Source organism: Corvus moneduloides, chromosome 1, assembly GCF_009650955.1.
Source record: "Corvus moneduloides isolate bCorMon1 chromosome 1, bCorMon1.pri, whole genome shotgun sequence".
NCBI classification, from domain to species: Eukaryota; Metazoa; Chordata; class Aves; order Passeriformes; family Corvidae; genus Corvus; species Corvus moneduloides.
In genome coordinates this window covers 61,674,242-61,692,549 of record NC_045476.1, presented here as the reverse complement: position 1 = coordinate 61,692,549, position 18,308 = coordinate 61,674,242, and the positions used below count along the sequence as shown (strand labels likewise).

General features: G+C 38.7%; 1 protein-coding gene across 3 annotated transcripts in view; it reads left to right on the top strand.

The window, feature by feature from the left end:
- The window catches only part of VPS50 (VPS50 subunit of EARP/GARPII complex), an 84,936-nt gene extending 73,801 nt beyond the window's left edge, over nt 1–11,135 (top strand). For all 3 annotated transcript variants that reach the window (XM_032112070.1, XM_032112081.1, XM_032112061.1), the window contains 6 exons: nt 1,047–1,195; nt 2,931–3,027; nt 3,173–3,331; nt 5,745–5,866; nt 8,780–8,969; nt 10,383–11,135. In XM_032112070.1, the coding sequence (XP_031967961.1) occupies nt 1,047–1,195; nt 2,931–3,027; nt 3,173–3,331; nt 5,745–5,866; nt 8,780–8,969; nt 10,383–10,502 (837 nt within the window). In that variant the 3' untranslated portion in view covers nt 10,503–11,135. The remainder of the gene's footprint in view (nt 1–1,046; nt 1,196–2,930; nt 3,028–3,172; nt 3,332–5,744; nt 5,867–8,779; nt 8,970–10,382) is intronic.
- The last annotated feature ends 7,173 nt before the right edge of the window (nt 11,136–18,308 follow it).

Sequence of the window (18,308 nt, the reverse complement as noted above, 5' to 3'; positions counted from 1 at the left end):
CTGTTTACAGCAGCCATGTTAGGCCGCTGATTTTACTTTTGTAGAAGTTATTTTTTCCACTACTTTGGGACTGTGTTACTGTTATTTGTTTTCATTCTGTACATACAGGCTGAAACGTTGTAGCATCCATAGACTGTAGACTATGGCCACAGTTTCTATCCCTAGGGTCTTGAAAGGCTCTGATTAAATCAGTGCCAAATCCTGTCTTCTTACCTGTTCTGGACGCAGTATTACCTTTACTTTGTAGCATTTCTCATCTTCTTGTGGGCTGTGTATAAGCATGGTATGAATAATTAATCCAAGCCAGCCAGAACTACCTTTATGTTTTCATGTTTTCATGCCTGAAACAGTTTGGGGAAATAGCCAGGCTTCAGAGGGTGTCCCTTTGTACGCCTGCTCTGGGAATTTCTTCCTTCTGTGATTCCTCCACTAGCTGTACCTTGTACTTATATTCCTTAAATGTGGGGGTAGAATTTTTCCTCTATTTTTTTCCTTTAATTTTGCAACAAGGCACTGGTATAAACTGTTTCTCACTACGGATTCTATTCCTTTGCTGTGAATATTTCCTTGCTTTCTAGCATCAAGATGTCTGCAGGATAGAAGTTTCCATGGAATGGTAGCTTGATTGAGAACATCAATTGTATTTTACCTAAGTTAGCCACAGCTCATATAAGCAGTAAAGCCCATGCATAAGTAACATTCCTTTGATACGTCTCTCTGTTTGGTTGCTGTCAGCTTGAAGATGCTGTCTCCAAGGATGAGAAGTCAGTCTCCCAAAAGGCAATTGGGGTAAAGCCTGTTTGGGTGTTAAGGTGTAGCGAGAAGATTGTTTGCTGCCTTTCTCTTTTAATTTATTTTTTCCTTGGATACTGATTTACATGAGATGATTTTTTTTCACTTATTTTACTATAATGTTCAAATAGAAATAGGCTTGATTTAAATTACACCTTAGAATTTGAAATATTCCTTCATCTTATCTGGCATCTGAAGCTGGAGCCATCCTTGCTGGTTTTGTGGGGTTTAATTGGTTTGATCCTTTGTTTCAGGAGGTGTCTGGTGATCCTTCAGGAACTCTCACAGCTGCTGAAGAGAGAAAAGAGAAGGTGCCAAGCCCACATCTCAGTCACCTCGTAGTTTTGACATCTGGCAATTCGCTATATGGTTTGGCAGAGAGAGTGGTGGCTACAGAATCCTTGTAGGTTGTTTACTGTACTCGTTGTATTTGTGATCACTGAAAGCTATTGATTGTTTAAGAAATTGTGGTTACAATCCAAGGCCTTCTTGACAGGTCAAAAATTCCTATCTCTCAATGTGATTTTAAATATGAGTGATGAAGGTAATTTCTTTATTAAAGGTACAGGAGTCTTAATTCTTTGGTCTAGCAACATGCAAGCACAAGGAATGAAATTTTACTGCAGATGATCCAGTAATTTGTGGCAATACATGGCCAAATCTAACAGGACAATGTTTCTAATGGGAATATTTAATCTGCATGGTTCATTTTCACCTTATATTAAATACTTGACTCAGAACTTCTTAGTTTAAGTTGGTTTGGCTTGAGTTACCATGTTCTTTGCAATGGGTGGAAGTGTACCTATGTCACAGCACAGGAGAAGAGGAGATTATAACCAGCAATTAATGCAAGTGTTACAAAATTATTTTTATTTGATAAGAGTAATAGTAAGAGCCAGATGGGAATTATTTTTTCCTCACACGAGATGACACTTAAAGATTAGAAGTTAGTTTTAAAAATATTTTTTTCCATTTATGCTTAGATAGAAATGTATTTCCTTCTTATGTTGTTATTAACAAATTCTACCCCTGAGAAGGAATATGAGATCAAGTTCTATTTTATAGATTCACTAGTATAAAATTAGGTATGTTATTTTGAAATTCTGAGATGGATTTATTAATATTGATGTTGACTGTCCTGCAGTGGGAATTGCATGACTCTTGGTCGCTGACTGTTCTGGTTTGGCCAAATTTAGAAATACATTCTCTGAGAGAAGGCAGGCCACAGACCACCCCTCCCCCACCAGGTTTGGGAAAAATTGAATTTTACTCGAAAGAAAGTGAAAGAGATAAAAACTATTTATTTAACAAACACACAGGAAAAGGATAATGATGCTAAATAATAAAACCTCTCGCTCTGCTGAGAGAAACCTGGGAAAGTTTCAGAGTCCTTCCATAGATCTCTCTCTCCCCTTCCTTGGAGCTGGGACGGGATGGTGGGCTCACCTCCAGGGCCAAGGCCTCAGTGGAAATTCTTCCTGATGTATTCTGATGTTGAAACAGTCCAGCAGAGGAAAAAAAAAAAAGACAAAGTCCCAGGAAAACAAAAGTTCAACTCTCTGTCTCTCTCTGGAGAAAGAAAAAGGAGCTGAAAAACTGGCTGAAAACAAGCCGGGTGCTTTCCCCACTCTCTCTCTGCTGCCGCAGCTGAAAAAAAAAGCCTCTATCTCTGTGTGACCTTGAACAAGCTGCAAACTGCTTTGAAGAAGTTTTGCTCAGGTTTTCCTCTCCCCTCTCAGGCTCATTTTAAAGGCACAGAAAGACACAAAATTAATTTCTGGGCATGGGGCAGCGATAGGGGATACACATCACAAAGTCACCCCAAGACACTGACTTTACTAGACCTTGGCTCAGACTTTTGCAGTGTATCCTCAGTAAAATAGAAATATGAATTGTTGATATTCAAGCCTTAGTCTCTTTATTCAAGTATTTTCTTGTTCGCAAGTACATTTTAAAATTGTCAGAATTGAGAATGCTAGTTGATATGCTGGCGTGCAACTGATACAGTTCTTCTTGGGACTAAATTTTCCAAAGTTGCATATTGTTTTTGCCAAATATGTCAACTGTGGAGTAAAAATTGTAAGGACACATGCCAAACATTGCACTTAGTTCACAATAAATTTTCTTTGCTTTCAAAGGGTATTTCTGGCTGAGCAGTTTGAATTTCTTCAGCCTCATCTTGATGCAGTGATGCCAGCTGCCAAGAAGCCTTTTCTTCAGCAGTTCTATTCTCAGGTCAGAATTGTGTAATTCACAGCTGATTTTCATACAGAAGATTTGAAACTTGTACATTATAGTGCAAATACTTGTACATCATAGTTATATATTGCTCCTACTAGCCAGAAATTTAAAGCATTGAATTTTTTTTTTTCTTTTTCAGACAGTGTCAACTGCCAGTGAACTACGTAAACCAGTTTATTGGATTGTTGCTGCTAAAGCCATTGACTATGAACAAATGCTGCTTCTCATGGCTAATGTGAAATGGGATGTGAAGGAAATCATGTCACAGCACAATGTATATGTAGATGCTCTTTTAAAGGTGAATAGTTAATGGGAAATGGTGTGCTAGGGTTTATATAAACACTACATTGCTGTAATACTTCACTAAAACTGTTAAAGTGACATGGCTAGGACAATACATCATCCTGACAAATGGGAAATTACTATGAGGTCTGTCCAGAAGTTTCATTATTCTTGCTTCTAAAGCATTGTTTTCAGTGATGATTTTTTTGACTACATGGTGTGTGAAAGTGACCGCAAAAGTTTCATGAGTCTCATGTCTGAGTCTTGAATGGTAGAGAAACATGTAGTAAACAGAGTAACACTGAGGGAAATCCAGTGGCCAGAGATAGCCTTTAGCTGGAGATAGTTAAAAAAACCCAAACCACACTATTTGCTCTTCCAAATAATTTTGCTGATTGTCTTTGAGATGTATCATATGAGCTGTAGGTCAATTGAGCACCAAAAATGATCATGCAGTATCTGACTGAAGTTGCTGTATTTAGAAGTTAACATTTGAAAAGGAAGGGAAGCTATTCAGCCAACTTGTCAATTGCATTCCGTAGATGTCATTATACAATTGCCACGTCTTATGGCATACAGAACTGGTTCTTGGGACAAGCCTTTCCTCATCCTTTTATATATGCCTAAATAATGTTTCTAAAAGTCTTCAGAGGGAAGTTCTGGCAGTGGTAGAATTCTGCAAATTAATTATACTATATTAATTACTAATTCTTTTCAGAGAAACTGAAAATTTTATTTTAAAGATGTGTGAAGTGTGAATCACAGAATAAGCTACACATCTGTGTGGAATAACAGTTTGGATAACACCTTCGTACTTTGTAGCTCTTCTCTGCTTAAAAAAAAAATCAAGGCAAAGAAAGAAGAATTTGACAGAGGATATATCATTGCACTGAATTTGATGGAATCCTTGTGGTTATCCTTGTTTATGCTGCCGTGACTTTTTGAGACCAGTTTGTCCTTAAAATAGTTGATCTCTGGGGCAAAACTTTTTCCTTCTGTGAGTATGCAACTGCTGGTGAACTTGCTTCAGAACAATCAGAGCTAATACCATTTAAAACCAATTTTGGTCTCTCTATTCTATAACTAGCGCTAGTTGCTACAAAAGCTTTTAGATAACTGCTAAGCAATGAGTGATTTTCTGTGTACACTGGGGCTCCAGGGACGTCAAATGTAAGCACAGTGTTTAAAGTAATAATCAACTATTTTCAGTCATGTGCACACATACACAAAGTTTTATATTCAGTCATAGTATGTTGGAAGCAGATAAAGTGGGGAAAGAGGATTGTTGAAGAAATTTATTATCCTGGAGCATTAGGCATCTTCATCTTCAGAGGAGTGAGCTGTATGCCTGTTAAAGCATGACATTGTGGTACCCTGCATCTTCTTGCCAAATTAATCTTTCAGAAAATTTGTGTTAAATGCCAGTTGATTACTGAGATTCTCTTCTACTGAAAAAATCTCTTCTGATTTTCTTCACTTACTGAATTTTTAAGGGGGGGTGTAAGAAAAAAAGGAAAAGGAAGAAACCGTAGATTAACAGCCTTGGAAGTAAAATCTCTGTGGGGCAAATATGATCTTAAAAGAATGCACATCAAATAGCTTTTGCTAGTTATACAGAGGAGTTCATTACCAGTCTGCTTGATATTGAAGTCATTTGATACTTTTTTAAATGATAAAGGCTTTAATCATTGGCACAGGACTTCCCTTTCACTTTATTTAAGTCACAAAATCATTGTAGCAGTAATTGCATTTAGTTATGACTAGTTTCTCACTTGTAGTATCAGCTCAAATCCATCCAGTCCATTGATGATCCATGTGGAAAGAGGTGCCTTCCTGTAATTGGAATTGTTATCTAAAGCTGCAGTGTGGTCCTAAACTGTTAGATTTGGCCTCTTTCACTGGGTGCTCTCAGCTCCTTCTAAAGCACTGAGGAGTTATCTAATGTGAAAGGTTGAAGAATGAAAAGTGGTTACAATATTTCTGAGCTTCTCTTCGAAAGCTGGTGGGGCAGGTATTTAGAGGGATAAAGAGATCATCACTGGATTTTCTTCAGTGGCTGTATATTGACTTAAAGAAGCTAAATATAAGTGTAGGGAGTGAGACAGTGAAAATAGCATTTGAAGGATAAGCTACTTGGTTCATTTTCAGAGGTGTCAGTTTCACGGAGAACTACAGCTCTGGAGAACAGAGCAGCAGTTCGTTTAAAAAAAGTCACTGAGGTAATGTTGTGAGTGATACACTAGAAAGTGCTATGTTTTCTACTTCACACATTAAGTTCTCTACGTTTTGTGCCTATTAAGCCTCTCTGCTTTGCTCTTATTTTTCAGTATTCTCTCATGTGCATTTCTAATTGGTTGTTGCTGTTGTTGGATGTACAGAGTATGATCCATTTTATGCTAAAGGAATAAACATCTTTTATGTTTTATCAGGAATTTGAAGAATTTAACAGGAGGTTGAATGATGTGTCTAAGAGAGTCCGTATTCCATTGCCAGTCTCCAACATCCTTTGGGAGCACTGCATACGCTTGGCCAATAGAACTCTTGTGGAAGGGTAAGTATTTATGAAAGTCTTGCTTTTGGGTAAGTATGTCTAGAATGATAATGTTTATTATTAGAGTTAAAAATTCTAATTTTATAGTGTTCTTGTGAGTTCATGTTCTTCTGGGGACCCTAAAAATTATCAATGCTTAAAATACTCCTTAGCAGTTGTTTCACAGAGTCTGGTGCAGCATTGAGCCTAAAGGGGGTGGTCTTGTTCCTAGATACTGCTGAAGAATGACAATGAATGTTTTACGGAAGCATATGAAAATACACTACTCTTTCAAAGAAACTTCTATCTGAAAATTATGATTTCCCAGCAGAGCAAAGAAGGAAGTTAAAATATAGTTGTCAGTACTTCTATGATGATGCCATTTATCTTTGCCAGGAAGAAAATTAGTTATCTTAAAGTAGCCATGGAATATGATTTTTCCAAATTCATCAAGAACAGAGAGGTATCTTAGTTGGCTTGATCAACAGAGGCTCGAGCCCCTTAGTCAGGAACTGCTACACCTTGCTCATCCCTCTCTCTTTCAATCAGTGTCCCAGTCTTTTCAGATGCAATTTTGTAGCCTGAGTGTTGCAGACTTTTCATCCACTGCATTTATTTTTATGGTTTTGTCCCCTTGCTACGTGTTTGGACTCTTATCGGAACTTCTTCTGCATCATAGAATATGTGCTGTCTTCCACTCTTTCTACATATGTTTCCATGCTTCTTTCCTGGTTATCTTTACCCTGTTCACTTCCTACTACTTATTTTACTTCTTTCCATCCCACTCTCCTGCTGTCTGCTCTAAATTAGGACCTCAACAAAACACCCTTCTTCTCCAAGTGTTGGCTGCCTATTGAGGATCATCAGCTTCCACTGCTTCCACAAAGCCATCATTTTTTATCTCATGCCCGTTTGTTTTCATGCCATCATCCTTTTGCAGTCTCTAGAGAAATCAGTTCATGTTCAGGGTGACTAAATCGATCCATGACCTGCTTCTGGCTTCTCAATTCCTTCATATGACATATAGCCTATACAACTAGCTTTCCTTCTTGAAATTTTATTTTTCACTTATCATGCCTCAAATAAAAGGAAGTGAAACAAAGGCATATCTCTTCTCCTCCCCCTGTTCCTCTTACCTTTCAAATAGGTAAGAGTCAGTCACTATCAACCTCCTCTACCTCAGCCTTTGTGTTTGTTTTCAACTTGTTTCCTTTTCTTACATCACATCTCATTCATCTTTTGTGGCTTCAGTGTACATGAACCATTTAATCCTTAGCTCTGAAGATCATCACTCATATGTCTTGCTCCATGCTGCAGTTTAGGTTCATGCTTGTGACTTACCATGAAACTTTGACCTTTACTTTCACCTAAGCAGGGTGAACTAGGAATACTTTGCTGATATAATTTGTCCTGTACCATTTCTGAGGATGTAAAAACTACTCATTATCATCTTCTCCCAAATATTTGCCTGGAATTTCTTATTCTTGGCCAGTTCTGTTATTTTTACATGTCTTGTAGGTTCTTTTCCCACTGTGGAAAAGGAAGGAAGGTGTTTTGAATAGCTGACTCTCTGAATACGTTCATAACTTCTTTTATCTCTGAATTCAATGAATGTATGGAGTTAAAAGCCATGAAGGAGATGTTTCTCATCCAGTCATGCAGTCAACTGACATTGGTTTCATCAGGCTCTTCACTGAATGAAGAATTACCTCCACTGCAGTCAGCTATATCTTTCTTTAAATTTTGTCCTTCCCTATCTCCTCGTTCAGTGTTCTCTCCTGTTTCCCTGCTGGCTTCTTGGGCCTATTGAAAATCATCTTCTAGTCTTCTATGAAGCTCCGGAGGACTTTTGCCTTGGTCCTCTCTCTTTTTGCCTCTGTTAGTTTTGCATTCTGCAAATTCCTTCTGTGTACCAACTCTAAGTGTGAAATTTCTTCTTATTCTTTACCTGACCTTGCTGTGTATCCAGTTCCCAGCTGCATGTTTCTGCTGCCTCCTTTGCATCAATCCTAATAGTCTAGGGACTGTATAATAATTAGGATCAGCTTCATGAATCTATGGAAAAACTGAGCTTGTTTTATATTTGGTAGAGGGGAAGAGTGGAAACAGTTAGGGTTGTCACTTGTGGGTGCAACTGGTGGATGAGCTGGATTAAGTTGCTCAAGACACTGTGCCTCAGACCCTGTACACAGCTGAAACTGGCATTCTTGAGGCCATTGCAGTGTCATTTCCTTTGATCTTGACAAATGCAGTCCCTTATCTGTTTGAAGAACTGCAAAGATCATTTTCCTTATTTATTGCCTATCACTCCACTGTGATCCTTGCTAGTATTACCCTGCTGTTAAGCTCATCTGCTGTCTCCTCTAACCTGTCACTAGTTTGCTGTCAATCTGTTCTCATTAGAACATCAGCTTCTCACAGAGATGAGCAGTGCTGCTACTACCCTTTATCGTCTGCTTGCTGTGGCTGTTTTTGAACAAATACCTTTGTGTCTTTCTTTGATGCTCCTACTTGGTTCAGCAAGCTCCTGGTGACCATTCCTAAAGCTGCCGTGGTACCTTTCAGACTCCAGTGGTCATGCTCACTGGAAACCACTGTCCAGTGTGCTAATGAGCATTGGTTTAATTTCCTCTAACCTACTTCTAGTAAGTTGTTCAATGTAGGATGATTTTTAGTGGCTTTTGGGAGAGGAGAATGTGATTTTTCTAAGTATCACTGGGTACAGTGGGGTTCTGTTCGATGACTGGGCTAAAATGTGTTATGCTACTGCGAATAAAGCTCTGCAGCAGACATCCTAAGAGAAGTACTTGTCTGCTTTTGACTTAAGACCATAATTTTGCTCCCCTTCAATGTTCAAAAGACTAAGTTAACTTTGATAAGCAAAATTCATTTTATTTCCTTCTAAGTTTTGCTTTTCACTGTTTCTCTTTTTAGTTATGCTAACGTAAAGAAGTGCAGCAATGAAGGACGTGCCTTGATGCAACTGGATTTTCAACAGTTCTTAATGAAACTAGAAAAGTTAACAGACATTAGGCCTATTCCAGATAAGGAATTTGTGGAGACCTACATTAAAGCATACTACCTGACAGAAAATGACATGGAATGCTGGATAAAAGAACATAGGGTAACAGTTAAATTTGCATTCTTTTCCTGTCTATTGAGAAAATTCACCATGATGATAAAAACATGCTAACAACTATAAATAATCAATCCTTCCATATGTTAAAAATGAATATAGGCATATATAAGTATATTTTCATTTATTACAGTAGAACCTATGTAGGAAGCAGTATAAATATAAACGTATGTGTGCATGTACATTTTCCTTTTTATCATATGAAGTGAGTATGTGCTTGAACTGGTTCAACATCTGAGGACTGGGGAGGATGACTGAGCCAGTCACACCTGCCTATTGGATCAAAAAGCGCAGAGAACTAGGGCAAAGGGAAACCAAAAGCATTTGTGAGCTGTTCAGAATATGCCAAAATGCACAGCTTGATCATCAAGAATTATGTTTTGGGATCACACCATTAGGTTTTGTATTGCCTTTGGGAGTAGATTGCTTAAACTAAGTTGTATGGCACAATGGAGAAGATTTATTGCTTTTTCTTCATTTGATAATGCTTAATCAGCATTTCTTGCTGAGACGTCTGTGTTTTGAGAACATTCAGATGCTTTCACTATAGCATGAACTAACAATTATAACAGGTCTGTGTAAGTAATAGTCACATGCTATTGGAGATACCCATCTTTAAAGTAAGTCTTTTAAAGTGGAGCACTTGAAATCTGTATTTTGGGATTACTTTAAATCCCACTAGAAATGGAGGAAAAAGTATGTCTTTGATAGAATTTTCCTTGTATTGCCTGGAGCCCCAAGAGAGGTTGTGAGCTATGGGGTTTGATGACCTACAGGGAAAAACTTTTTTAAACTCATTGGTGGAAGCTATGTTTTGGATAGTTTTAGACATAAAGGTAATACTGGCAAATGTGGTGTTTTCACAGGTGCTAAGAATTATTTTCTTCACATTTTTGACATTTTTTCTTCCTTTATCATGTACTGAAATCAAACTTGTTCGGACACTGCGGACAGAAGCATTTAGAAGCTTATTGGAAATGGGAAATCAAAATAAAAAAGATCACCAACATTTATCATTGTTAAAACAAAGTTTTTGTGTTAAAAGCTTAACCATTTGCATACGTATTTCCCACCAAGCCTCCCAAAGAAAGGGAAATACATTAAAAATTGATTTATAAACATGTTGCCAGAGTTACTTTCTGTGAACTCTGTCCAGTACTTTTAAAGTTATAAGCATTTTCCATTATAAGCTGCCATGTAGCAAAATACAGTTTTGTCCTCTCTGTGCCTCAACTATGAAAACTATCCAGACATGACTTAACTACAGCTTTAAATCTCCCTTGTGTACTGATGCTTCTATCAGTTGTAAAATCCACACTGAGTATGTCTGCGTTTTTTAAAATTTTCTATCTTTGTCTGGTGTTTTATTCTGCTCTAACATGATCTGCTTTTGTTTGCCAGGAATATTCCACTAAGCAGTTGACCAATCTGGTGAATATTTGTCTGGGCACCTACATCAACAAAAAGGCAAGACAGAAGCTGTTAGCTACCATTGATGACATAGACAGGCCTAAGAGATAACTGGCGAAAGCTGCTTTCTTTCTGACTTGTACCTTTTTCTGTTCATGTGAAGCACACGGACATTTCTCTCGTGGACTAATGACAACATTAGAAACATTGTGCATGACCTTTCTTACCAACATTGGAGGCACTCTGAAGTGACATAATGTTCTAAAATATGAGTTTTCTAATCTGTAGATTTCTTTTCTGTTGTACTTTTTTTTTTTTTTTTTTTCTGGTTACTTGCCCTTAGTAAAGGGCCACCATTTGTGTATCATTCATGAGCTGTATATTTTGCAAAAGTGTATACTGTAAGTAAAATCAAAATCAGAGAGAAACACATTGGCTTAATATATCATTGATGCTCTTTTGAAATAAAAGGGCTACTTGAAAATATGATTTCTTTCTTCCCTGCTTTCACCTTCAGAAGTTGTGCTGTATTATGGACCAGTGTAAAATGAAAGGATATGTATAATATTTGATTGATGTATCCTGCATGTGGATTAAGAGTGCAGATCAAACAAATACCCTCATGTTAAAGCCCATCATCTTTATATGTATTTAAAATGTCTGTTTATTTCAGAATTAATTTAGTCATATCAAAATTATTGACTTCAGATTAATAGAAGGTAATAAAATTGTATGCTAATATGATTTCTTTGTGAGACTTCATTTTTCCAATTCAACAATGCAAAATGGCAATAATGCCAGGGAACTGGAATGTTTTTTTGACTGAAGTTTTGGATTGATACTAAGATAATCTTCCTATTTCCTGCTCTGCTGTAGATATCCTGAATGATCCTGAGGAAAGTAAAATGACTTGACTGCATATGTGTCCTAGAAATCAATTTGTCAGAGCATCACTGACTTCACTGGAGTTTTCAGGTTTACATTTGTTTTCAGTATGTAAACTTTCAGGAATTTTATTTTTTATTGCACAATAAACTTTTTGCAGTGCTCTCAGACCTTTTTAAAGGAAACATGGAGCTAATAGGTAATTTATAAATAAAAATAAATTACCTAGGCTGCAATCCACTAATGTGTACAACATGGTAAATGCTCAGTTTGGGATTCATACTTGCCATTGTACTTTAATTCAGACGTGGGGGAACCAGGACTTAGCGAATGTCAGCAGTAGTGTAGTGACAGAAAATTGCCCCATGGAGTCGTCATAATTGTTCTTTTCTGTGGCCTAAATTCCTCCTCAGAAGTGTCCTGAGCATCACTGTGTGAGTTTAGAGAAAGCCTGTGTACAGTTTTAGACGAATGATAGAATTTACATTTTAAATATTGACTGCATGGTATTCAGCTTCCTTGTTTATCTGTATTTTAAAGGAAATAAGATTTAGAACAAAATTTAACACTGTTCTTTATTGACCATGCTGTCTTGCCTAGTTCCGTTTAATACTTGCTTAGTGGTTTGTTACCATATGTGTTGAAGCTGAATCAGTTTCACCCTCATTAAAAAGGTGATTCAAATGAAAGTGTGGACTTTTGCGTCAGCGTATCTGCCCTGGAGTCAAATCCTGAGCGAGAGCTCCTGGAAGAAACAGAAACATGTTGGGGACTATTAGTGTAAAATATCTTTCAATTTTCTTCTCTTGGATGAAATAAGAAATTCAAATATCTTTACCAGAGCTTTGGTGAGCTGAACACATTTAATTTCTTCTGAACTGCTTAGGTCACTGTAATTTTATTGCTTACCAGAAGGTAGAGGTGTAGTCATTGGAATGCAAGGTCAAGGTGAGCAATTGCATGAACTGCAATCAGGAGTGGTTTTTTTTGTAGTGTATCTGTAGTTTGACTTGTTATTTTTAAGCAAGCCCCCAAATAAAAGAATGTGCAAGAAGCAGTGTTAAGCAACAAGTGTTTGATCTTCATTCATATATGCCTCAGAAATCATTATATTTTCCACAAGAACCTTCCCATGCTGTCCAGGATTGATGCCAAGGAGGAAGCCACACAGCTAAAGGGCCTACATACACTCTTAGATACATGTTTTTAGGTTGCCCTGTTTGAAATCAGGTGTTGGACTCAGTGATCCTTGTGGGTCCATTCTAACTCAGAATATTTTTTATTACTTTGTTCTGACTGACTAATGAAGCTAAGTTCTTGCTGAGTGCTGAACTGTTACCTTATTAAGGATATATTTGGTAGTTTCCATCCTCTGATAATGAGAATTTTTTATAAACCATTGATTTTTGAGCATCTCTGTGCATCTATGTTCTCCTGTGCAATAAGAAGCCTCTTATAACTGCTTTTTCTGCAGTAGAGAATATGGCTTAAATATTCTTCATGTTTTAGAGGAGTGTTTTGCAATACTTTAATAATTGAAGAAAATTTCCTTCAGTCTCCAAGAAGACTGAGCAGCAGTGCAGAAGTGGGCATTTGTCAGTCCTTCTTTAGCCTGATGAAGACTTTAAATCCTGGTGCCCAGACACGAAGTACTCTGATACTTGTCAAACTCAGCTGGAGCACAGATGAGCAGTTTTCAAGTCTGGTTAGGCAAAGCCTATCCTTACACACAACTGGCTTTTCTACAGTCAGCTTCTCTCAGTTGTATCTCATGGTGACACTGTTCTTCAAAAAAGCAGCTACTGGGACAAAAATAGGGGGAAGCCAACTGAGTGCTTGCATGGCCCTGGTGTAAGATTGAGGTCCTTGCTTCAGTATAGGTTTAATTATTCAAAGCAGAACGACATTAATGAGAAAGAGCATCCTGGATCAGCAGTGCTTCAGCTGAAGGGATAGTACACAGAGCAGCCCCCAGAGGTGTTAATTCAAATGCCTGATCTGGGTAGGCACGTGGATGTTCCATGCTTTCAGGCAAGTAGCTACATTTTCAGGTAATTGACTGTTCTCGGTTCCATTGACTCGCTTCTGATCTTCAGTGGGAAAAACTAGGCCCTGTCCAGATCTGCTTAGCAAGCCCTTGATGTGGAGTGTAGATTATAGCTTGTGTTCGCTGAAAGAACAGCCTCCCTTCTTTGCCCTTAGGGGACAAAAGAGGACAAGTGATCAATGGCTGCCTCAAAGCTTCAGTGAAAGGTTTGCATTCCCTCTTAATTTTTTGCAGATGTGAATGATAAAGGTATGTCTTGTGATAGATACCAAATGCAAAGCTGTGGATGTGGTGATGCCTTTTCCTGGTCTTAAAATCAAGAGTCAGACATGGTTAGAAGGGGAAAAGGGATTTTACCTTGGTACTTATTTTAAGGATCCTTAGGTGCACTATGTCCAGGTCGAATGCACCAAAATGCACACCACAATGCACACCCCAAAAGATCTGGTGTAACATCATAGGTTTTACTAATTAGCATATCTATCAAAGATTCCCCAATGAGAGGCTCAAGTGAGCCCCCCTCCCCAAGGAACCTTCCCCTGGATGGTTCTATCTTGGTTTACAGAATGTGTTCTGGAGAGGACCTTGGGGTCTGGGGCACACTGATCCCTAGCTACGAAGCTTCTAAAATGTTTAGTCTCCTAGCTGAACAAACAAGTCCAAGAATGTAGGCAAAAAGCACTAAGAATACAGAAGTTGTAAAAAAGGTGTAATGGGTATAAAAGAAAAGGCAAAAAATCTTCATGGCATGAGTGGGTTGTGCTCTTTGCTTGTTATTGTGTCACAGAATGTACAAAATTATAAGGATCCCCTCTTCTTACGATGAAAGTGATCTATTTGGGGTCTTTCCCTGTGTAAGACCTGCTGTATTGTAAATGACACAAATGGAGATGGACAAAAATTGCAGATTTATTGTGGTTTTGATGGTATCTATTTTTTTATAACCACTGCTTGAAACAGCATAGCATAAAGGCTAAATGTACTGACAGTGGGATTATGGTGCAAATATGGAAATAATGCAGTTTGCAAGCAGCAGGGTTTCTGTGCTTGCTGGCTATTTAAGGATATTTGTGAGTGTGTTGTTTTTGCACTGCCAGAGCTGGTTTTCATCACAGCAGAGACTTAGTTTTTAAGGATCTTCTGCTCATCCATGAGATCATGAAGTGTTATGTGGAGCAGCATCTTTAAGTAATACTCAGGACTTCACAAACATGTGTTGTGTTTTGGTTTTTTTGAAGTAGGCAGAAGTCAGTACCATGCCATATGATAAAATACATGCTTGAGAAATAAATGATGACATGAGTAACCTTGGTTTTTGTGTTGTGAATCCACTGCTTAATTTTGTGGAGTATTCTGTCCAGTCCCAAAGAGTTTACATGTACAAGCTAAACTAAAAATGGTTGTATGTGAACTAAACTCGAGTCTACTTGGCTATTCTGCTAAACAAAATCTCTACAGTATCTCTCAGCTGTGCTGGTTTGGTCTGAAACTCTGGATCTGGATATGAAATGGATGTGAAAAAAATCTACTTTCAGAGCAGAGATGTACAGATCTGTGTTACATTTGTAGATTATCTTGCACAGATTTCAATATTGCTAGATTTAAAGTTGTCAAATAACTGTCTAAATGTGTTGAGCTTTGAAAAACAAAGTATATGAGCAAGCTGAAGATCTAGGGGAAGAGAGGCAGTGAGGTACCTCTTGTCACTAAGCACAAAACGAATGATCAGATGTGCAAAATGACTGCAGGTATTTCTGAATATCTTTTTCTGGTTTGTACCTGTATGTATTTCCTACCCTATATCACCAGTAATTTTTATTCATACATAAAAAGTCATCCCATTCATTGCATTTCAGTAAACAATAAAAAAGAAATGTCACTTGAGCCTTAAAATAAAAAGAATCCTTGTACAGGATAATCATCCTGGGGCTGCTGTCTGAGAGCTGCAGGGATGGCACGTGAGATATGCACCATAAAATTGTGTTCCTTGAAATTCATCCATATAATATAGCATAAATATGTACACGCACAGAGCTTTGTGTGCAATGTAAGGAACTACCTAAGAAGAATGGCAAAACTGAACAGGCCACATGCTATTGATTTCTCTGCCATCATTGACACCGACCCTAAAGCCTGGGTAGGTAGAGCAGATGTGTTTCTTTGTGGGAGTAATGGGTGTTCACTGAGGATAAGGTCATAATCTGGGTTTGAATTCTGAGCTTTGAGTACACCTGAGTTACCATTCTGCTCCCACTGCCACTGCCTGTGTGTGCTGCTGCTGTGTGCTCTGCAGGAAGCACCATGCGTGAGCCGGCTGAAGAGGAGCTCCAGCACAGCCCAAAACATTGAAAGCAGCAGGTTGGACACTTGGTGGAGCAGGTTGCTCCTGCCCTGAAGGAAAGCTCATGGATAGCCATGCTTGCTGTCCTGGCTGCTTGGGGAGGATACTTGTTTGAGATGCACAGCACTCCTGGGTCTGGGCATGGGCGGATCAAGTGGAAGGGCACCCTGGTGAAAATGTAGCTTGCTCTGGGGCAGCTTGCTGTCCTCTTGAAACCTCAGACCCCAATAAATGCAGGACTTTAGATGCCTGATGCAGTTATTAGCGCAGTACTAAGCATCTGTGATTTTTCAGGACCATTTATTTCTAGAAGTGTAGGAAAATGTCATTTATGTAAATGAATTTGACCTGGGGCTGATTCCTGGCCCTGAGCAGCTAGTTCAGCTGTCTCCTCCAGCACAGTTAGAATATTTAAGCAGCCAAATAGTCTAACCAGCTGGGTGGTCATGGGTGGTTTATAGCGTGCTACATTTCACTAGAGAAAATTTTTGCCATGAATAGTAGTGGTGCGTCATGGCTGTAATGCCATTAGCCCTTCCTTCCCCCTTGCAGATGCAGCCCAGTGCTGGGCTGCTGTCTCTGCTGTTCAAAAAGGCATTTCCTTCTCAGACCTTTATGCTGAGTTCTGTTTATTTTTAGTGAGGTGTTTACTTCTGCCTTCAATTGCTCAAAATATCTGCAGTGAGATGCAGGGCTCTGGGTGATGCACAAGTGCTTTTGCCTTGTGTGCTAAGAGAGCTCTTGGTGGTCATGGCTACCCTGGCCGGGAGGAAGGATGCCCCCGTGGGTGGCACATCAGGGAACATGTTAGAACTGCTGCATACCACAGCAGCCAGGTCACAGACTCATCCTGAGCTTTGATTCAGGTTCTGCTGTGTCTCAGCGCCTGATGTAGGGAAGTTTGTTATATTTTCCTGTTCTTTAGAAATGACATTATCTGTCATGTTTTGTGAGGTGCTGTCAGGCTCTGGTCCATTAGGCACAAGCTGTACTTTTAGCAGCCATTGGTGACTTAACCCCAGGGAAGATGAACTGATTCTTTTCACGGGGTAACAACAGGCAAACAGCCAGTGTGGATCACCTTTTTGTTTTCCCTGAAGCTCAAGTTAGTTTTCTTAAGGTACCGAGTTAAGACCTAAGTACCAGAATTAATATGCAAAAAAGCTAGACCGGGAGGTACAAGGAGAGTGTAGATGAATTTAAGATCTTGTTTGCTCACAAGAAAACTAAGACATAAAATTATTGGGCATTTATTTTTTTCTTAAAAATAATATTTTTTTGTGAAGCCCAAATCTGAGAGTCTTACAAATAAAATAATCAGGTAAAGAGGTTGGAGAACATTTTTTTCAATGCCTAGCCATGCTTTTTTAGATCTATGTCTTCAGTAATGGGAAATGATGGGATAGCTCATGGGACTTTTTTTCTTGAGGCTGTAAATTGATTAGCTTTGGTTGCCTGGGTGAGTACGCAGACTCTAAGCTGGTAGGTTCTGTTTAAGATTCTGTATGATTAGTTCCCATGAACTCTGGTGCTCTTATCTCATGTCTTTAGGTTGAGACTCATTTCTGTATTAAGTTTCAGTTTTCTGCATTTGAAAGGAGGGAATAGTGTGAATAATTAAAACACATTTATTAACCTCTAATGAATGGTCAGTAAAACTGGGAACTGGACTGAATGGCACTCATGCAGGATGCTTTGAACCATGCTCTTTGTAGGAATGAGAAGAAAAATCTTGAAGTAGATAAATAATTTTCTGGAGGTCAGTATGTGCCTGTATCACAACCTGAAAAATAGAAATACAGTATTCTCTGGGGTTATCCGATACTTCATGATGAACCTTTCTGCTCTCGCTATTTCATGAGGTCAGTGAAGGATTTTCAGACTGGGCTCTTCTACTTCATACTCTCACATGTTTTCCTGAAAATGGGGTAGTGTTCATATTTGCTCTTCTATAAACATTGATTTCTTAGGAAAAGAAAATTACAAAAAATGTAGAACACTGGGCTTCTTTAAATATTTAATAATATATTTAACTTGCTTTACTTATACAGTATGGAGGAGAATAGAGATTAAAGCATTAGCTTCTTTTGCACACAACTGACAGGTGAATTTTTGGCATTTTTTTTTCTTTTGCATTCTACTGCACACTGCAAGACCAAAAATAACATACTAATGGTCAGTGGCAGCCTGGGGGGAAGCCCTTTCCCTGCGCTTTACTTCCAACTTGTATGAGTCTTGCCAGCAGCACTTGGGAGCTCTGTTCGTGGGCCCCATCATCACCCAGTTAAAATATGGAATTAATGATTTCTCTTGCCTCAGTAGGGCTTGAATCTAAGAATAATATAGGTTGCAGCTGAGTTTGGCTAGTCTCTGCTAGCTTGTGTATACCCACAGCACAGAATTCTGCCTCATTTCTCCTTCCAAAGGGACGCAAAGTCACCCAATGGAGACAGTTCTCTCCCCTGTCCCCAGAGACTAACCCTGAGAACACCTTCTGTCGAGATACCCTGGTTAGCACTGGTGTCAGCGAGGCTGGAGACATCAGCCCTTGGAGTGGAAAGCAGAATCCAGCTCTCCAATTGTCGAGGTGTTGAGCCACACCTTCATGGGAGCTCTGTGACCTGCATTGTGCCACCCATCCTGG